This window comes from Ranitomeya variabilis, chromosome 6 (assembly GCF_051348905.1).
Source record: "Ranitomeya variabilis isolate aRanVar5 chromosome 6, aRanVar5.hap1, whole genome shotgun sequence".
Taxonomy (NCBI): domain Eukaryota; kingdom Metazoa; phylum Chordata; class Amphibia; order Anura; family Dendrobatidae; genus Ranitomeya; species Ranitomeya variabilis.
In genome coordinates this window covers 582201358-582223728 of record NC_135237.1, presented here as the reverse complement: position 1 = coordinate 582223728, position 22371 = coordinate 582201358, and the positions used below count along the sequence as shown (strand labels likewise).

Below are 22371 nucleotides of genomic sequence, written 5' to 3'. Positions count from 1 at the left end.
CCACGACAGCACCCACTGAGAGAGGGGATCCGCCCCTAGGAACAGGAAACCTACAGAGAGATAAAAGGGGCGGCCCCCCCTCGCTCCTCAGTTGGTTTTCTGTTCCTAAAGGGGAACCTACAGAGAAGACTCTCTGAAGCTAATTGCAAGAGGAAAACTTGCCTGGATGCCGCCTGTGCGTCTCTGCTGAGCAACAGGGGCTCCAGAGTGAGTGAACAGAGTCGGGCGTTCCTGCTGGTTCCCCCCTCATCTGTTTTCAGTCGGTGGAGGACAACGATCTCCCTACTGGGACATCGTTGTAAGGGATGGCCGGTGATGCGGTGTGCCTGGGCTAACCGAAATTACCTGAAGGAAGCAGGTTTCCGGACCCGGGTGGCGATACCCTCTGAAGGATGGAGTGGTCATCAGCTGTTTCCCCAGTCCCTCAGGTATGATGGCGACGTGGGTAGTGATAGCGCTGGAAAGCCGGCCGGCTGCGACGCCGGCGCATGCGCAGTAGAGCCGTATCCCGGAAGTGAATCCCTGCCCCCAGGAGGTCGGCAGTCTATTTCCGGGGGAACCGCCATATTGGTTTCCTCTGGGCGGTTTTCTCCATGCCCCCTGACGCTGCACCGATGTTTCAGGTAAAAAAAAAAAAAAAAAAAGGAAGGGGGAGTGTGTGTGTCCTGCACTATAAAAGGCACAGGAGCAGGGACAGACAGCGCGCTATCATGTCGTCCCAGGAGGAAGTCTCTGTGCGCCCTATGAAGGACCTACTGATTGCCAGTAGTGATGCCAGAAATAAGAATGGTGGACACTCAGAGGAGTGATTCCACTGTGAAATCAGGAGGGAGGTCATCCCGTTCCACACCCCAGGCCAGGCAAACCCAGCAACCGGTAGATACAGGTGCTTCTGGGTGAGTGTTCCATAGCTTCAAGAAAGCTTATAAGTATTTCCTCTGCTTATGTTTTAGGCAAAGAGGACGGGGAAAACAAAGCATAAACAGTGTGCGATATGTACTGAGCCCCTGCCCGACTCTTACCTCAAAAAGCTGTGTCAGGCCTGTATAATCAACACCTTGCAGCAGGAGGAGTCTGTCAAAATGAATGACATACGGCTTATAATTCGTGAGGAACTGCAGTCGTTAGGAGGGGGCCCCTCTGTTAATGTGGAAAAGAGGAGTAGGAGAAGGTCATCACCTAAAGCTGACACGTCAGCAGAGAGTGGAGAGGTGGATTCGGATGTGTCTCAGTCTGAATCATCAGGGGAACAGGATTATGTCTGTTTTCCTACTGACGGTGTCAATAACTTAATAAAGTCAGTGAGAAGTACGATGGGGTTGACTGAGTCAAAAGAACCCCAAACGCCTCAGGAACTTATGTTCGCTGGTCTTTCTCAACGGAAGGGCCAGGTGTTTCCCGTAAATCAGGCCATAAAAGACCTCGTCAAAAAGGAATGGGGTAAAGGGCAAAAAGGGTTTGTGCCAATACCCTGTAAGAGACGCTACCCCTTTGATGACGAGGATATGGATTCCTGGGCCAAAGTACCTAAAGTCGATGCAGCAGTAGCATCTACATCTCGCCGTTCCTCTTTACCTGTGGAGGATGCAGGTTCCTTATCCGATCCTATGGATAGGAAATCGGATGCACTCCTTAAAAAATCATGGGAGGCCTGTGTTACTGCTTTCAAGCCAGCAATCTCAGCCACGTGTACCAGTAGGTCTATGCTGGTTTGGTTGGAGCAGCTGGACCAAAATATCAGAAACGGGGTTTCTAGAGAAAAATTACGTGCATCAATTCCCTTGATAAAAGGTGCTGCGGCATTTATATCCGATGCCTCCGTGGATTCTCTCCGCCTGGCGGCCAGAACAGCTAGCCTCTCCAATACTGCTCGCCGAGCTTTATGGCTAAAAAACTGGAAGGGTGATGCCCAGTCTAGATCCAAATTATGTGCCATACCCTGTCAGGGTGAGTACCTCTTTGGAAGTGTGTTGGATGAAATCCTCACTAAGGCGGGTGAGCGAAAGAAGGGCTTCCCTAATCCATTTGTTCCTTCTTACAGAAGGGCATTCAGGAAGCCATCATTTGGCAGAAAGGGAGGCTTTAAAGAATGGAGGAACAAAGAGTTCAGGCAGAAGGGCAATTTGTTCAATAAACGTCCCTTCAAACCAGCTGAAAAATTCCGGGAACCCTATTCCACCAGTGGGCGGTAGACTTCTAGGATTCAAAAATCAATGGAATAAAATAACTGTTAATCCATGGGCCTTGAAATTAATATCCTCAGGCCTCACTCTAGACTTTATTCGTAAACCTCCGGATTCCTTCCTGCTCACCTCCCTAAAATCCAGACTGCAACAGGAGGCACTGGAGATAGAAATTAAGTCCCTTCTTGCCAAACGGGTTTTGATAGACGTCCCGTCATCTCAAACAGGGTTGGGGTTCTACTCCCCCTTGTTTCTGATTACTAAGCCTGACGGATCCTATAGAACCATATTTAATCTGAGAAGACTAAACACGTTCATAAGACCCGTAACATTTAAAATGGAATCTGTTCGGTCAGCTATTAAAAATCTGTTCCCAAACTGTTACATGGTAGTACTGGATCTTAAGGATGCGTATTACCATCTTCCTATACACCAGTCACACCAGCAGTTTCTTCGGGTAGCAGTATTTATAGACGGGCAAATTCGTCATTTACAATATAGGGCCATGCCCTTTGGCCTGTCCATGGCCCCTAGGGTCTTTACTAAATTGCTGTTGGAGGTAATGTCTTTTCTGCGGTTATAAGACACTCTGGTCATTCCATATCTGGATGACTTACTAATTGTTGGAAAAAACTCCTTACAGTGTGAACAAAGGTTGGAGGAGGTGGCGTTTTCCTTACAAACGCTGGGCTGGATTGTCAACTGGGAAAAATCCAGACTCCAACCCGTCACTTGTCAGAGATTCCTAGGACTCCTTCTGGATTCAGTGGACCAAATTTGTCGGTTACCTGATGATAAGAAGTCTTCTATTGTTGGCAAAGTAAGCCTGGCAATCAAAAAACGTAGCATGTCTCTGAGAAATGCCATGTCATTACTGGGTTCATTGTCATCTTGTATCCCTGCGGTTAAATGGGGGCAATTCCATACCAGGCAGCTCCAGAAATTTATATTGCAGGAGGACATTAAAAATAAAGGACATTTGGACCGAACAATTTATTTATCATCAGAGGTAGTACACTCCCTTACATGGTGGTTAGATTGGGGAAATTTATCAGAGGGGGTACCTTGGGTCATCACCCCTACTACCATAGTAACCACGGATGCTAGTCCGGAAGGCTGGGGAGCACATTTTAAAGATCAGGTGGTTCAGGGCCTTTTGGTCCAGATCAGATTTGTCTAATTCCTCTAATGTAAAAGAATTAAGAGCTATATATTACTCCCTACTCCACTTTCTTCCCCAGCTACGAGGCTCTCACACAAGGGTCCTCTCGGACAACACCTCGGCAGTAGCCTATTTGAATCATCAAGGAGGTACACGGTCAGAAAATCTTATGAAAATCTCATCGGACATCATGACCTTAGCGGAAAGTCATCTGTTGTCCTTATCAGCAGTGCACATCAGAGGCATAGACAATATTCGGGCCGATTTCCTCAGTCGCCATACCCTTCATCAAGGGGAGTGGATGCTCAGCAGAAAGATTTTCAGATTAATAACAGACCGATGGGGAGTACCTCAAATAGACCTGTTCGCAACAAGGTCCAACCGTCAGGTCAAAACTTTTGCCTCCCTTTGCAGACTGGACAACCCGGACATATTCGATGCCCTTCAGGTGCCATGGACATTCGACCTGGCTTATGCATTCCCTCCATGGAACCTATTACCTATAGTAATCAGAAAAATAAGGGAGGAGGGAGCAAGAGTCCTGTTGGTGGCCCCATTCTGGCCCAAAAGGCCATGGTTCTCATGGCTCAGGGCGATGTCAACTACAGACCCTTGGATCCTGCCTCAGTCCAAGGACCTGTTATCTCAGGGACCGTTTTTCCATCCTCGGGTAAAAGGCATGAATCTGACTGTATGGAATTTGAGAGGCACTTACTAACTTTAAGGGGTTTTTCCAGTGGGCTTATAGATACTCTTATGAAGAGTAGGAAGCCGTCTACTACCCAAATCTATGTCAGGGTTTGGAAAAAATTCCTTCAATTTCATACTACACAACTTTCCGCTGAAGTACCTATAAATTCGATATTGGAGTTCTTACAAAAAGGGCTTGAGTTGGGACTGTCTGTAAATACCCTAAGAGTCCAGGTCTCAGCTCTGGGGGCACTCTTTAGTTATGATGTGGCGGGAGATAGATGGGTTTCGCGTTTTATATCAGCATGTGAACGCTCAAAACCTATTCATATACCACAGGTGCCACAGTGGGATCTATCTCTGGTCCTAGATGCCTTGACACAAAGCCCGTTTGAGCCTCTACATGCGGCCTCATTAAAGAACATCTCGCTAAAAACAATACTGTTGGTAGCGTTAGTATCCGCTAGGAGAGTGAGTGATCTCCATGCCTTATCAATTGACCCTCCTTATCTGTCCGTAACATCTGATAGAATAATCTTAAAAACAGACCCTTGTTATCTCCCTAAGGTAGCCACTAGTTTTCATAGATCCCAGGAGATCTTGTTACCTACCTTCTATAAAGACCACTCAACTCCAGAGGAAGCAAGGCTTCATACCCTAGATGTTAAGAGAACTGTTCTAGCCTATTTAGAGAAGACTAGGGACTGGAGGAAGAGTAGGGCTCTTTTTGTGTCTTTCCAGGGGAAAACCAAGGGTTCCAGAGTTACAAAGAACACGCTGTCACGCTGGATAAGAGATGCCATAATCCTGGCGTATAAAGCTGGAGGAAGAGAACCTCCAATGCATGTGGGAGCACACTCCACAAGAGCCGTGTCGACCTCCTGGGCAGAAAGGGCAAACGTGCCAATAGACCTTATATGTAAGGCTGCAACTTGGTCTTCACCAAACACCTTCTATAGACATTATAGATTAGATCTATCTGCTGCTTCTGACCTAACCTTTGGGGTTTCGGTTCTGGATTCAGTTAACCCACCCAGTATATAGTCTCTGAAAATCTCTCAGTGGGTGCTGTCGTGGCGAATAGAAAATATCGGATTACGTACCGGTAATGCTCTTTTATAGAGCCCACGACAGCACCCATTCAAATCCCTCCCTTTTTCTTTTCTTTAGTTGCACGTGGTGTCTTAATAGGGAGATGTATATAATAGAGTAATATGATATGAGCTTGTAAATATGTATATATGCCTAAAAACCTGTTAAACTAAAAAACCTGGCGGCGGTTCCTCCTTATTCTCTGTAAAACAACTGAGGAGCGAGGGGGGGCCGCCCCTTTTATCTCTCTGTAGGTTTCCTGTTCCTAGGGGCGGATCCCCTCTCTCAGTGGGTGCTGTCGTGGGCTCTATAAAAGAGCATTACCGGTACGTAATCCGATATTTCGCTAATCTATCTGGGTATTGTAGTTCTCCCATCCCCTTTATTAATTTTGTTGCCCTCCTTTGTACTCTCTCTAGTTCCATTATATCCTTCCTGAGCACCGGTGCCCAAAACTGGACACAGTACTCCATGTGCGGTCTAACTAGAGATTTGTACAGAGGCAGTATAATGCTCTCATCATGTGTATCCACACCTCTTTTAATGCACCCCATGATCCTGTTTACAGTGATCACCAGTGATATTATACACAGGAGCTCTGTATATAGTGTCAGTGTATAGGTAATACAGTGATCACCAGTGATATTATACACAGGAGCTCTGTATATATTGTCAGTGTACAGGTAATACAGTGATCACCAGTGATATACACAGGAGCTCTGTATATAGTGTGAGTGTACAGATAATACAGTGATCACCAGTGACATTATGCACATGAGCTCTGTATATAGTGTCCGTGTACAGATAATACGGGGATAACCAGTGACATTATACACATGAGCTCTGTATATAGTCAGTGTACAGATAATACGGGGATCACCAGTGACATTCTACACAGGAGCTCTGTATATAGTGTCAGTGTACAGGTAATACAGTGATCACCAGTGACATTATACATAGGACCTCTGTATATAGTGTCAGTGTACAGGTAATACAGTGATCACCAGTGACATTATACACATGAGCTCTGTATATAGAGTCAGTGTACAGGTAATACAGTGATCACCAGTGACATTATACACATGAGCTCTGTATATAGAGTCAGTGTACAGGTAATACAGTGATCACCAGTGACATACACATGAGCTCTGTGTATAGAGTCAGTGTACAGATAATACGGGGATAACCAGTGACATTATACACATGAGCTCTGTATATAGTGTCAGTGTACAGGTAATACAGTGATCACCAGTGACATTATGCACAGGAGCTCTGTATATAGTGTCAGTGTACAGGTAATACAGTGATCACCAGTGACATTATACATAGGACCTCTGTATATAGTGTCAGTGTACAGGTAATACAGTGATCACCAGTGACATTATACACATGAGCTCTGTATATAGAGTCAGTGTACAGGTAATACAGTGATCACCAGTGACATTATGCACATGAGCTCTGTATATAGTGTCAGTGTACAGGTAATACAGTGATCACCAGTGACATTATGCACAGGAGCTCTGTATATAGTGTCAGTGTACAGGTAATACAGTGATCACCAGTGACATTATGCACAGGAGCTCTGTATATAGTGTCAGTGTACAGGTAATACAGTGATCACCAGTGACATTATGCACAGGAGCTCTGTATATAGTGTCAGTGTACAGGTAATACAGTGATCACCAGTGACATTATACACAGGAGCTCTGTATATAGTGTAGAGTGCATAATGTCTGTGTACAGGTATCTCAGGTAAACTGGTAGAGGGGCAATTAACAGTAAAAAGAAAGCATTTACACTACTAAATCAGGATGAAGGGGCCATCTTGGAATCGCTCCTGACATGTGGAGGAACCTGTGAGGCTGAAACGCTGTGGGCTTGCAGTCCTGAGGTAACTAGGATTGACTGGCCTGGCTGCTGCAGCATAGACACCGGATTTGTGGATAGGGTTGATTCTCTGCCTCCCTTCCCCCCTCTCTAAGCAGAACTCCCCTAATGCAAATCAAGGGGTTAATCCATATGAACCTGCAGCTTATAGCGCACTGCTGCCCCCTAGTGCCCATTTTGTGAACTGTGCTAGTTGCAAATAAATATGCAGCAAATTGCATCGAGAAATGACTGTAATCCTTTAGCTAGTGATATCTGAACCGCTACTAATACCTAGTGGATGCATACTGAATAACCAGTTACAAGACTTATCTTTATATTACATACATATTACATATTTTGGGAAGACACCATGAGTCCTGCTAAACAGCAGTCGGCAGCTGAACACCTAAGCCAGGGGAACTAACTCTGCACCTGTCCCAAAATCTGTGGACAAATCGACTCGGGATGAAGAAACAGAAGATATAGCTCCAGAGCCCACTCCGAAACAAGTTTCCGCACAACTACTAGTTGCTATTCAGGACAGTACTGCTTCTCTGATGGGTAGAACTGACCTGGGACTCCTCCGTAATGATATGTCACATTTGGGCGAGATAGTCCGCGTCTGGAAGACCGAACAGCACCTCTACCTGAGCGTATCAGAGTGATAGAACAAAAACTGGAGCTGTGCGTACAAAAAAATGACAACCTGGAGAACAGACTGCGGAGAAACCATCTCCGTATAATAGGACTGCCGGAGGGGAATAGCCCTAGTGACTTCGTGGAGAGATGGATCCGCAGTCTTTTTCCGGAGGCTACCTTTTCTGCCGCTTTTGCAGTGGAGAGGGCACATCGTGTACCTGGGAAGCCGAATCCTCCGGGAGCTCCTCCTAGACCCCTCCTGGCCAGACTTCTCACCTGGAAAGATAGAGACTATATCCTACAATTGGCGCGAAAAACCCAAGTTGTTAAACATGAAGGTGTTACTGTAATGTTTCCAGATTTTTCGGCGGATTTGCAGTAAAGAAGAGCTTCGATTAAGAGACGCCTGAAGAATTTAATTTATTCAATGGCGCACCCTGCCAGGCTTGGAGTGGTGGATGGTGAGAGGAATAGATCTCCAGGAGAGAAAGACGCCAGAAATAGTAATAATACTTTCATGTCAATACAGTTATTAAAGAATGTTTTTCTCCTTTTCAATGCGTTTTTCAATGTTGACGCTCCTTATAATGAATATTGGCTTGGGCCTAATACACTGTCGCTTTTGCTCTAGGCCAACACTTGTGCTCAGGCCTAGACTTGGTCATGGTAATGGTCACTTGTTACACTTTTTACTACTGCTTATTCTCCTGTTAAATTATTACTGGTTGAATTGATGTTTTCATATCACCCCCCTTCTCAATAGACTTCCATGTGAATTGTGGTAATATTCCGAATATATAACCGTCCGGGCTCCTGTTCCTGGGAAGTTAATAAGCCATCGGTAATGGGGAAGTGGCGGGCGCCCACTTCACGGGAGCTAGCACCATTCTTCCCAGTCTGAAAGCCTGGCTACCCTTAGGGTTCAGTTAAAACTAGATGATTGGACCAATGATACTGTGAATATCCTACCAGGTGTGGACGGAGAGATGGAGGAAGGGTGGGGGGGGTTTGGTTTTGAGTTGAGGAACTTGCTTTAACCCCTTTCTGACATCGGATGTACTATCCCGTCGAGGTGGGCCCGTATGACCACCGACGGGATAGTACGTCCAGCGCGATCGGCCGCGTTCACGGGGGGAGCGCGGCCGGGTGTCAGCTGACTATCGCAGCTGACATCCGGCACTATGTGCCAGGAGCGGTCACGGACCGCCCCGGCACACTGCGATCAAACATGATCGCAGTGTTCTGGCGGTATAGGGAAGCATCGCGCAGGGAGGGGGCTCCCTGCGGGCTTCCCTGAGACCCCCGGAGCAACGCAATGTAATTGCGTTGCTCCGAGGGTCTCTTACCTCCTCCCTGCAGCAGGCCCGGATCCAAGATGGCCGCGGCATCCAGGTCCTGCAGGGAGGTGGCTTCACTCCGCCTGCTCAGAGCAGGCGCCGGGAAGCCTCCAGGAGTGCACGTCAGATCACCGATCTGATACAGTGCACAGCAAAGTGTCAGATCGGCGATCTTACAGTATAATATCATGCTCCCCCCCCCTGGGGCAATGTTATGGTGTAAAAAAAAAAATCACGTGTAAAAAAAAAAAAAAAAAAAATTTTTCCAAAAAAAAAATATATTGTTCCTATAAATACATTTCATTATCTAAATAAAAAAAAAAAACAATAAAAGTACACATATTTAGTATCGTCGCGTCCGTAACGACCCCACCTATAAAACTATATCACTAGTTAACCCCTTCAGTGAACACCGTAAAAAAAAAAGGCAAAAAAAAACGCTTTATTATCATACCGCCAAATAAAAAGTGGAATAACACGCGATCAAAAAGATGGATATAAATAACCATGGTACCGCTGAGAACGTCATCTTGTCCCGCAAAAAACGAGCCGCCAAACAGCATCATCAGCAAAAAAATAAAAAAGTTATAGTCCTCAGCATAAAGCAATGCAAAAATAATTATTTTTTCTATAAAATAGTTTTTATTGTATAAAAGCGCCAAAACATAAAAAAAATGATATAAATGAGATATCGCTGTAATCGTACTGACCCGAAGAATAAAACTGCTTTATCCATTTTACCAAACGCGGAACGGTATAATCGCCTCCCCCAAAAGAAATTCATGAATTGCTGGTTTTTGGTCATTCTGCCTCACAAAAATTGGAATAAAAAGCGATCAAAAAATGTCACATGCCTGAAAATGTTACCAATAAAAACGTCAACTCGTCCCGCAAAAAACAAGACCTCACATGACTCTGTGGACTCAAATATGGAAAAATTATAGCTCTCAAAATATTTTATGCAATAAAAAGCGTCTTTCAGTGTGTGACGGCTGCCAATCATAAAAATCTGCTAAAAAACCCGCTATAAAAGTAAATCAAACCCCCCTTCATCACCCCCTTAGTTAGTAAAAAATTAAAAAAATTTATTTATTTCCATTTTCCCGTTAGGGTTAGGGTTTGGATTACATTTACGGTTGGGATTAGGGTTAGGGGTGTGTCTGGGTTAGAGGAGTGGTTAAGGTTACCGTTGGGATTAGGGTTAGGGGTGTGTTTGGATTAGGGTTTCAGTTATAATTGGGGGCTTCCACTGTTTAGGCACATCAGGGGCTCTCCAAACGCGACATGGCGTCCGATCTCAATTCCAGCCAATTCTGCGTTGAAAAAGTAAAACGGCGCTCCTTCCCTTCTGAGCTCTCCCGTGCGCCCAAACGGGTTTACCCCCACTTATGGGGTATCAGTGTACTCGGGACACATTGGAGAACAACTTTTCGGGTCCAATTTCTCCTGTTACCCTTGAGAAAATACAAAACTGGGGGCTAAAAAATAATTTTTGTGGAAAAAAAAAAAAAAAGGATTTTTTATTTTCACGGCTCTGCGCTATAAACTGTAGTGAAACACTTGGGGGTTCAAAGCTCTCGCAAGACATCTAGGTAAGTTCCTTAAGGGGTCTAGTTTCCAAAATGGTGTCACTTGTGGGGGGTTTCAATGTTTAGGCACATCGGGGGCTCTGCAAACTCAACATGGCGTCCCATCTCAATTCCAGTCAATTTTGCATTGAAAAGTCAAATGGTGCTCCTTCGCTTCCGAGCTCTGCCATGCGCCCAAACAGTAGTTTATCCCCACATATGGGGTATCAGCGCACTCAGGACAAATTGTACAACAACTTTTGGGGTCCATTTTCTCCTGTTACCCTTGGGAAAATAAAACAAATTGGAGCTGAAGTAAATTTTTTTGTGTAAAAAAGTTAAATGTTAATTTTTATTTAAACATTCCAAAAATTCCTGTGAAGCACCTGAAGGGTTAATAAACTTCTTGAATGTGGTTTTGAGCACCTTGAGGGGTGCAGTTTTTAGAATGGTGTCACACTTGGGTATTTTCTATCATATAGACCCCTCAAAATGACTTCAAATGTGATGTGGTCCCTAAAAAAAAATGGTGTAAAAATGAGAAATCGCTGGTCAACTTTTAACCCTTATAACTCCCTAACAAAATAACATTTTGGTTCCAAAATTGTGCTGATGTAAAGTAGACAAGTGGGAAATGTTACTTATTAAGTATTTTATGTGACGTATCTCTGTGATTTTATTGCATAAAAATTCAAAGTTGGAAAATTGTGAAATTTTCCAAATTTCCGCCAAATTTCCGTTTTTTTCACAAACGCAGGTAATGTCAAAAAAAGTTTATCACTATCATGAAGTACAATATGTCACGAGAAAACAATGTCAGAATCGCCAAGATCCGTTGAAGCGTTCCAGAGTTATAACCTCATAAAGGGACAGTGGTCAGAATTGTAAAAATTGGCCCGGCCATTAACGTGCAAACCCCCCTCGGGGGTGAAGGGGTTAAGGTATGCACTGTGTCCGATATTCTTGTTATTGGCGGTTCGGATTGATTGGAGAAAGTATGAAACTTCCAATGATGCCTGGGCTTCAGTTTCGAGAGGTTTCTAGGCTTCTCTTACTGGTCAATGTTCTTTATTTCTTTGGGAAAGTTTAATAACCTGCACTGATATTCTGACGCCAGGAAATGATTTGTATGTAATGGATCGGATCATTCTTAAAGTGAAAGTTATTTTTGGAAATAAATCTCTACCAGTCCCACATGGTGTCATGGTGTGGGGATTGGGGACAGCTAGGAAGCGGAATGTGGTATTCTCTCAGATACGTAAACCACAGGCGCAGGTAATGTGTCTAACACCAGACACTGTGTCCAGAAGGAATAAACCCTGGATACAATGGCGGAGGCGCGACATGTCCTCCTCTAGGGGGCTCATTATGGTACAGAAGTCTCTGCGATGGTCGGTTCAAATGGCTACAAGGGGCCCGGAGGGTAGATTTCTTTTTATTTATGCATTTATAGATATGATGCCTTAATATTTATAATCCACCGCCTGCTGAGATGGAGGTGCTTCATCAGGCTGTGATCTTTGTATCACAATATGCTATGATGTCATGCCTGGGCGACTTCAATATGGTACTTAACCCCTTCATGACCCAGCCTATTTTGGCCTTAATGACCTTGCCGTTTTTTGCAATTCTGACCAGTGTCCCTTTATGACGTAATAACTCAGGAACGCTTCAACGGATCCTAGCGGTTCTGAGATTGTTTTTTTCGTGACATATTGGGCTTCATGTTAAGTGGTAAATTTAGGTCGATAATTTCTGAGTTTATTTGTGAAAAAAACGGAAATTTTGTGAAAATTTTGAAAATTTTGCAATTTTCACATTTTGAATTTTTATTCTGTTAAACCAGAGAGTTATGTGACACAAAATAGTTAATAAATAACATTTCCCACATGTCTACTTTACATCAGCACAATTTTGGAAACAAATTTTTTTTTTGCTAGGAAGTTATAAGGGTTAAAATTTGACCAGTGATTTCTCATTTTTACAACAAAATTTACAAAACCATTTTTTTTTAGGGACCACCTCACATTTGAAGTCAGTTTGAGGGTTCTATATGGCTGAAAATACCCAAAAGTGACACCATTCTAAAAACTGCACCCCTCAAGGTGCTCAAAACCACATTCAAGAAGTTTATTAACCCTTCAGGTGTTTCACAGCAGCAGAAGCAACATGGAAGGAAAAAATGAACATTTAACTTTTTAGTCACAAAAGTGATCTTTTAGCAACAATTTTTTTATTTTCCCAAGGGTAAAAGGAGGAACTGAACCACGAACGTTGTTGACCAATTTGTCCTGAGTACGCCAATACCCCATATGTGGGGGTAAACCACTGTTTGGGCGCACGGCAGGGCTCGGAAGGGAAGGAGCGCCATTTGACTTTTTGAATGAAAAATTGTCTCCACTCTTTAGCGGACACCATGTCGCGTTTGGAGAGCCCCTGTGTGCCTAAAGATTAGAGCTCCCCCACAAGTGACCCCATTTTGGAAACTAGACCCCCCCCCAAGGAATTATCTAGAAGCATAGTGAACACTTAAAACCCCCAGGTGCTTCACAAATTGATCCGTAAAAATGAAAACGTACTTTTTTTTCACAAAAAAAATATTTTAGCCTCAATTTTTTCATTTTCACATGGGCAACAGGATAAAATGGATCCTAAAATTTGTTGGGCAATTTCTCCTGAGTACACCGATACTTCACATGTGGGGGTAAACCACTGTTTGGGCACATGGTAAGGCTCGGAAGGGAAGGAACGCCACTTGACTTTTTTAATGAAAAATTATCTCCATCGTTAGCGGACACCATGTCGCGTTTGGAGAGCCCCTGTGTGCCTAAACATTGGAGCTCCCCCACAAGTGACCCCATTTTAGAAACTAAACCCCCCAAGGAACTTATCTAGAAGCATAGTGAGCACTTTAAACCCTCAGGTGCTTCACAGAAGTTTATAACGCAGAGCCGTGAAAATAAAAAAGAATTTTTCTTTCCTCAAAAATGATTTTTAGTCCGGATTTTTTTATTTTCCCAAGGGTAACAGGAGAAATTGTCAGTTTGTCCTGAGTAAGATGATACCCCATATGTGGGGGTAAACCACTGTTTGGGCACATGCCAGGGCTCGGAAGGGAAGTAGTGACGTTTTGGAATGCAGACTTTGATGTAATGGTCTGCGGGCATCATGTTACGTTTGCAGAACCCCTGATGTGCCTAAACAGTAGAAACCCCCCACAAGTGACCCCATTTTGGAAACTACACCCCAAAGGAACTAATCTAGATGTGTGGTGAGCACTTTGAACCCCCAAGTGCTTCACAGAAGTTTACAATGCACAGCTGTGAAAATAAAAAATCATTTTTCTTTCCTCAAAAATGATGTTTTAGCAAGCAATTTTTTATTTTCACAAGGGTTACAGGAAAAATTGGACCCCAATATTTGTTGCCCAGTTTGTCCGGAGTACGCTGGTACCCCATATGTGGGGGTAAACCATTGTTTTGGCACACGTTGGGGCTCGGAAGGGAAGTAGTGACTTTTGAAATGCAGACTTTGATGTAATGGTCTGCGGGCATCATGTTACGTTTGCAGAACCCCTGATGTGCCTAAACAGTAGAAACCCCCCACAAGTGACCCCATTTTGGAAACTACACCCCAAAGGAACTAATCTAGATGTGTGGTGAGCACTTTGAACCCCCAAGTGCTTCACAGAAGTTTACAATGCACAGCTGTGAAAATAAAAAATCATTTTTCTTTCCTCAAAAATGATGTTTTAGCAAGCAATTTTTTATTTTCACAAGGGTTACAGGAAAAATTGGACCCCAATATTTGTTGCCCAGTTTGTCCGGAGTACGCTGGTACCCCATATGTGGGGGTAAACCATTGTTTTGGCACACGTTGGGGCTCGGAAGGGAAGTAGTGACTTTTGAAATGCAGACTTTGATGGAATGCTCTGCGGGTGTCACGTTGCATTTGCAGAGCCCCTGATGTGCCTAAACAGTAGAAACACCCCACAAGTGACCCCATTTTGGAAACTAGACCCCCCAAGAAACTTATCTAGATGTGTGGTGAGCACTTTGAACCCCCAAGTGCTTCACAGAAGTTTATGACGCAGAGCCGTGAAAATAAAAAATAATTTTTCATTCCTCTAAAATTATGTTTTAGCAAGCAATTTTTTATTTTGGAGAAATTGGACCCCAGTAATTGTTGCCCAGTTTGTCCTGAGTATGCTGTTACCCCATATGTGGGGGAAAACCACTGATTGGGCGCACGTCGGGGATCGGAAGGGAAGGGAGCACCATTTGACTTTTTGAACGCAAGATTGGCTGGAATCAATGGTGGCGCCATGTTGCGTTTGGAGACCCCTGATGTGCTTAAAAAGTGGAAGCCCCTCAATTCTAACTCCAACACTCACCCCAACACACCCCTAATCCCAACTCTAGCCATGACCCTAATCACAACCCTATCCCCAACACACCCCTAACCACAGCCCTAACCCTGACACACCCATAACCCTAATCCCAACCCTAACCACAACCCTAACCCCAACACACCCCTAACCACAGGCCTAATCTTAACCATATTTCCAATCCTAGCCCTAATTCCAACCCTAACTCTAATTCCAACCCTAAGGCTATGTGCCCACGTTGCGGATTCGTGTGAGATTTTTCTGCACCATTTTTGAAAAATCCGCAGGTAAAAGGCACTGCATTTTACCTGCGGATTTACCGCGGATTTCCAGTGTTTTTTGTGCGGACTTCAGCTGCGGATTCCTATTTAAGAACAGATGTAAAACGCTGCGGAATCCGCACAAAGAATTGACATGCTGCGGAAAATACAGGACAGCGTTTCCGCGCGGTATTTTCCGCACCATGGGCACAGCGGATTTGGTTATCCATAGGTTTACATGGTACTGTAAACCTGATGGAAAACTGCTACGAATCCGCAGCGGCCAATCCGCTGCGGATCCGCAGCCAACTCCGCACCGTGTGCACATAGCCTAATTCTAACCCTAACCCTAGTTCTAACCCTAGCCCTAACCCTAATGCTAACCCTAGTGCAGAAAAAAAAAATATTTTCTTTATTTTATTATTGTCCCTACCTATGGGGGTGATAAAGGGGGGGGTTCATTTACTATTTTTTTTTATTTTGATCACTGTGATAGGTTTTATCACAGTGATCAAAATGTACCTGGAACGAATCTGTGGCTGGCAGATTCGGCGGGCGCACTGCGCATGCGCCCGCCATTTTGGAAGATGGCGGCGCCCATGGAGAAGACGGACGGACTCCGGAAGGCTCGGTAAGTATGAGGGGGGTAGATCGGAGCACGGTGGGGAGCGGGCAGGAGGACGGGGGAGCGGACAGGCGGACGGAGGGGACTACGGAACAGAACGGAGGACTGGGGAGGCGATCGGGGGCTGTGGGGGGGCACATCAGGGTTTCCAGCCATGGCCGAAGATATGGCAGCATCGGCCATGGCTGGATTGTAATATTTCACCACTTTTTATAGGTGAAATATTACGAATTGCTCTGATTGGCTGTTGCACTTTCAACAGCCAAACAGAGCGATCGTAGCCATGAGGGGGTGAAGCCACCCCCCCGGGCTGAAGCACCACTCCCTCTGTCCCTGCAGAACGGGTGAAATTGGAGTTAACCCTTTCACCCGATCTGCAGGGACGCGATCATTCCATGACGCCACATAGGCGTCACAGGTCGGATTGGCACTGACTTTCATGACGCCTACGTGGCGTCAAAGGTCGGGAAGGGGTTAACATCTATATGGATAGACTGAGCGCTGCAAACTTGAGGCCCAGTCATCAAGACACTACTATACTGGAGGCTTTCATAAAGGAAATGTGCTGGATTGATTTGTGGAGATGGCAACATCCCCTTAAAGGGAACCTGTCACCTGAATTTGGCGGGACCAGTTTTGGGTCATATGAGCGGGGTTTTTGGGTGTTTGATTCACCCTTTCCTTACCCGCTGGCTGCATGCTGTCTGCAACATTGGATTGAAGTTCAGTCTCTGTCCTCCGGAGTACACGCCAGCGCAAGGCAATATTGCCTTACACAGGTGTGTACTATGGAGGACAGAGAATGAACTTCAATCCAATATTGCAGACAGCATGCAGCCAGCGGGTAAGGAAAGGGTGAATCAAACATCCAAAAACCCCGCCCATATGACCCAAAACTGGTCCCGCCAAATTCAGGTGACAGGTTCCCTTTAAGAAGGAGTTCTCTCGTTATACGCCAGCGGTTCATTGTCCAGAATTGACCATAAATTTGGAAACAATGCCGTATTGTCTGGTCTGCGTGAAATTGAGTACCTCCTGGGGCGGTGTCAGACCATGCCCCATTAGTGATGTGCCTTCACTTAGGCGGCCCCAACAGACCCAAGAGGTTCCGCATACACCCATTTTGGCTGTCCCTTATAGGTGAGCAGGATAGAATAGTTGACCAATTAGAGATATTCATCGCAGATCATAGTGATTTTCCCGATAAATTGATAGTATGGGATACTTTTAAAGCATATTTGAGGGGTTGTGTCAGATCTACAATCTCGTATATTAAAAGAAGAGTCCAGTATTCGGGAGCAGAGACTGGCAGAGGAATGTAGACTGCTGGAAGTTGAATATATCAATTCAATAACCCCTCTGATGATTCATTGCATGGATGGCTGGGTAAGGGGAGGGAGTACCTGACGCATTTTAAGGAGAAGGCCCAGAGAAAACTCTTTTTCTCTAAACAGACATATTTTGAGTTGAGTAAATTTTTGGCATATATGGTCCAACAAAATCAAATGTCCCCATCCATTCTTGCCATCAATGTGGTGGAAGGAACTCCGCTTCTTAAATCTGACCAAATAGCGAACAGATTTGAAGAATATTTTAGAGAATTATATAGTTCCCAACTAAATCATACTATGGAATAAATTGACGAATATCTGGATCATATAGAGTTTCCTAGACTTTCTCATGAAGATCAGACCTTCTTAGATATATCACATTGGAGGAAATTCGTGAAGCAGCCATGTCTCTCTCCAATGGGAAAACCCCGTGCCCTGATGGCATACCCATAGGACTATATAAAAGATATCTGGATCAGATGGGACCGGTTCTGTTGCAGACCCTTTCTGAGGCACTGGCAGGACACTCGCTCTCCCAATCCTTTTATGATGCCACCATAGTGGTAGTACCAAAGCCAGATAAACCTGCTGAGGAGTGTGGCTCTTACCGCCCCATATCTCAGCTCAATACAGACTATAAAATACTAAACTTATAGCGAACAGACTTAACGCATTAATACTTAACATAGTACACGAAGATCAATCTGGCTTTGCGCCAGGAATATCCACCTCCTCTAATATTAGAAGAGTGCAGGTTCTAACTCCGATAGGACACACATATGAGAAGCCTTGGGCGATAGCCTCTCTTGATGCTGCGAAGGCTTTTGATTCAATGGAGTGGAAGTTTTTGCAACGTATTGTTCTGAAATTTGGTTTCTCAGACAAATTTTGTAAGTGGATTGAACTACTTTATTATAAGCCCAGAGCTAATATTCTTGTTAATGGCTTGTTGTCGGACTATTTTGACTTGGTAGGGGAACCAGACAGGGCTGCCCACTATCCCCAATGCTATTTGCTCTTGCAATTAGACAGGACCCTATGGTGGAAGGAATCCATATCAACTCTAGAGTAGATAAGGCCGGATTATATGCTGCTGATTAAGTGCTCTTTCTAGAGAAGGAGGAGCAATCTCTTCCAAGGGCAATTGATCTTATTAATTATTTTGGGGAACTATCTGGTCTTAAAATTAATTGGAGTAAGTCTGTGATTATGCCATTAATAGATAACATAACTGAACCCGTGCTATGTGGTTTAAAGGTAGTACAAAAATTTTAATATCGGGGCATCATTAATCAAAAGCCTATTAGAGACCTTAGGGATAATATATACCCTCTGGAAGATCTGATGAAGACTACGTTTGGGATATGGTCCCGACTAACCTTATCTGTTGCAGCAAGAGTTGGATTAATTAAAATGATAATTCTTCCTAAATGCTTATATATGCTGGAACACACATCATTGAAGGTTCCTAAAAGTTTCTTCAGGAAAATACCTAGTATGAAGGCAGCGTTTATATGGGGATCGTCAAGACCTAAATTAAGTATTGGATCCCTGCAGAGGCCCAAAAACCACGGTGGATATGCGGTCCCTGACTTACACTCACCGGCCACTTTATTAGGTACACCTGTCCAACTTCTTGTTAACACTTAATTTCTAATCAGCCAATCACATGGCGGCAACTCAGTGCATTTAGGCATGTAGACATGGTCAAGACAATCTCCTGCAGTTCAAACCGAGCATCAGTATGGGGAAGAAAGGTGATTTGAGTGCCTTTGAACGTGGCATGGTTGTTGGTGCCAGAAGGGCTGGTCTGAGTATTTCAGAAACTGCTGATCTACTGGGATTTTCACGCACAACCATCTCTAGGGTTTACAGAGAATGGTCCGAAAAAGAAAAAAAATCCAGTGAGCGGCAGTTCTGTGGGCGGAAATGCCTTGTTGATGTCAGAGGAGAATGGGCAGACTGGTTCGAGCTGATAGAAAGGCAACAGTGACTCAAATCGCCACCCGTTACAACCAAGGTAGGCCTAAGAGCATCTCTGAACGCACAGTGCGTCGAACTTTGAGGCAGATGGGCTACAGCAGCAGAAGACCACACCGGGTACCACTCCTTTCAGCTAAGAACAGGAAACTGAGGCTACAATTTGTACAAGCTCATCGAAATTGGACAGTAGAAGATTGGAAAAACGTTGCTTGGTCTGATGAGTCTTGATTTCTGCTGCGACATTCGGATGGTAGGGTCAGAATTTGGCGTAAACAACATGAAAGCATGGATCCATCCTGCCTTGTATGGAGCATCTTTGGGATGTGCAGCCGACAAATCTGCGGCAACTGTGTGATGCCATCATGTCAATATGGACCAAAATCTCTGAGGAATGCTTCCAGCACCTTGTTGAATCTATGCCACGAAGAATTGAGGCAGTTCTGAAGGCAAAAGGGGGTCCAACCCGTTACTAGCATGGTGTACCTAATAAAGTGGCCGGTGAGTGTATACTTGTATTATCGGGCTGGTCAGCTGCGCTACTTAAAATATTGAGTAACTCAGGGAGAAGCCCATCTAATACATTTCTTGGGTGGGTACACTCCATGGGCAATATTGGAGGGTTCGTACAGACCACCCCAGGGCTTGTTATTTGCGCATAACGTAGCGATACAGGTTTGGCGAGAAAGTAAACGCATTTTGAAATTCACTGATCAAGTTGGGGAAGTTCAGATATGGGATTATCCCGAATTCCCGCACCTTCAGGAATTATAGGATCCGGTTTTCTGGAAACAAAATGGAATTACATCACTTGCTCAGTTTTTTTAAAATGAAATTTTATTATTGTTCGAACAAATCCATGTCAGGTTCGGAATTCCCCACAGAGACTTTCATAGATATCTGCAACTGAGACACGCCATAATGTACCAGTTCCGTATCTTAGGATGAGAATATCTAAATACCCACTGATAGGAATACTATCAATCCAAAGACCCACAGGAGTAATATCCTCCCTTTATACCTTCTTGTTAAACTCTAAAATATCATCCACTCAGCTCGCTGTGGAGAGTAAGTGGCGGCAGCTGGTCCCACCTATCACTGATGATCAGTGGAGCGATGTCCTGGAGGCACATACGATGGTGTCACCGGCCGCAAATATCTTAGAAGCACATACGATGGTGTCACCTGCCGCAAATACATTAATTCAGTTGTATATCCTTCACCAATCCTATCTGACCCCAACTACATAAATGTGGTAAAGGGGCGACTGATGACTGTCACAGATGTGGGGAATCCGGGGCTGATTTCTGGCACCGTATTTGGAACTGTATGATTATATGGAGATATTGGAGTGAGGTCGTAGATACACTGGAGTGGATAATGGGGATACCGATCGAATGTAGTCCAGAATTGTGCATCCTGGGTGCCGCGGATGAGGAGATGTGGGTCCACCATGATAGAATATTTCTTAGGGAAGCTCTATTTATGGCTAGGAAAGCGATAGTATTGAGGTGGATGGGGGAAAATCTTCGATTAATCAATGGAAGAAACTTGTAAATGACGTACAGTTACGTCCATATATATTTGGACAGAGACAACATTTTTCTGACTTTAGTTATAGACATTACCACAATGAATTTTAAACAAAATCATTCAGATGCAGTTGAAGTTCAGACTTTCAGCTTTCATTTGAGGGGATCCACATTAAAATTGGATGAAGGGTTTGGGAGTGTCAGCTCCTTAACATGTGCCGCCCTGTTTTTAAAAGGACCAAAAGTAATTGGACAATTGACTTCAAGGCTATTTCATGGACAGGTGTGGGCAATCCCTTCGTTATGTCATTCTCAATTAAGCAGATAAAAGGCCTGGAGTTGATTTGAGGTGTGGTGCTTGCATTGGGAAGGTTTTGCTGTGAAACAAGCCATCCTTAAGCTGCAAAAACAGAAAAAACCCATCCGAGAAACTGCTACAATATTAGGAGTGGCAAAATCTACAGTTTGGTACATCCTGAGAAAGGAAGAAAGCACTGGTGAACTCATCACTGCAGAAAGACCTTGGCGCCCACGGAAGACAACAGTGGTGGATGACCGCAGAATAATCTCCATGGTGAAGAGAAACCCCTTCACAACAGCCAACCAAGTGACCAACACTCTCCAGGAGGTCGGCGTATCAATATCCAAATCTACCATAAAGAGAAGACTGCATGAAAGTAAGTACAGAGGGTTCACTGCACGGTGCAAGCCACTCATAAGCATTACTATATAATTGTCTAAGGGTCACTTCCGTCTGTCTGTCCCGGAAATCCCGCGTCGCTGATTGGTCGCAGCCTGGTGGCCGCGACCAATCAGCGACGGGCACACTCCGGCTGAGAATTAGTCCCTCCCTACTCCCCTCCAGTCAGCGCTCACACAGGGTTAATGGCAGCGTTATGCCGCGGTGTAACAGTCCGTTAACGCTGCTATTAACCCTGTGTGACCAACTTTTTACTATTGATGCTGCCTATGCAGCATCAATAGTAAAAAGATCTAATGTTAAAAACAAGAAAAAAAAATAGTTATATAGGCCAGTAAGCTTAACCTCTACTGTGGGTAAAATCCTGGAGGGCATTCTAAGGGATGTTATACTGGAGTATCTGAAGAGGAATAACCTCATGACCCAGTATCAGCACGGATTTACTAGGGACCGTTCATGTCAGACTAATCTGATCAGCTTCTATGAAGAGGTAAGTTCCGGACTGGACCAAGGGAACCCAGTAGATGTAGTGTATATAGACTTTTCAAAAGATTTTGATACGGTGCCACACAAAAGGTTGATACATAAACTGAGAATAATGGGGATAGGGGAAAATATGTGTAAGTGGGTTGAGAGCTGGCTCAGGGATAGGAAACAAAGGGTGGTTATTAATGGAGCACACTCGGACTGGGTCGCGGTTAGCAGTGGGGTACCACAGGGGTCAGTATTGGGCCCTCTTCTGTTTAACATATTAATGACCTTGTAGGGGGCATTCAGAGTAGAATTTCAATATTTGCAGATGACACTAAACTCTGCAGGGTAATCAATACAGGGGAGGACAATTTTATATTACAGGATGATTTATGTAAACTAGAAGCTTGGGCTGATAAATGGCAAATGAGCTTTAATGGGGATAAATGTAAGGTCATGCACTTGGGTAGAAGTAATAAGATGTATAACTATGTGCTTAATTCTAAAACTCTGGGCAAAACCGTCAATGAAAAAGACCTGTGTGT

At 44.4% G+C, this 22371-nt stretch overlaps 2 protein-coding genes across 2 annotated transcripts in view; one reads left to right on the top strand and one right to left on the bottom strand.

Moving 5' to 3' along the window:
* Nucleotides 1-786: 786 nt before the first annotated feature.
* On the top strand, nucleotides 787-20373 carry LOC143783348 (uncharacterized). The gene is made up of 4 exons (XM_077271753.1): nucleotides 787-876; nucleotides 954-1947; nucleotides 2042-2508; nucleotides 20179-20373. Exons 1-4 carry the CDS (start codon nucleotides 787-789, stop codon nucleotides 20371-20373), a joined length of 1746 nt encoding a protein of 581 aa, XP_077127868.1.
* LOC143783184 (solute carrier family 52, riboflavin transporter, member 3-B-like) overlaps nucleotides 7639-22371 on the bottom strand; it is a 46178-nt gene continuing 31445 nt past the window's right edge. Inside the window, exon 5 of the transcript XR_013217115.1 lies at nucleotides 7639-7911. The gene's annotated coding sequence lies outside the window, so the exon portion shown is untranslated. The remainder of the gene's footprint in view (nucleotides 7912-22371) is intronic.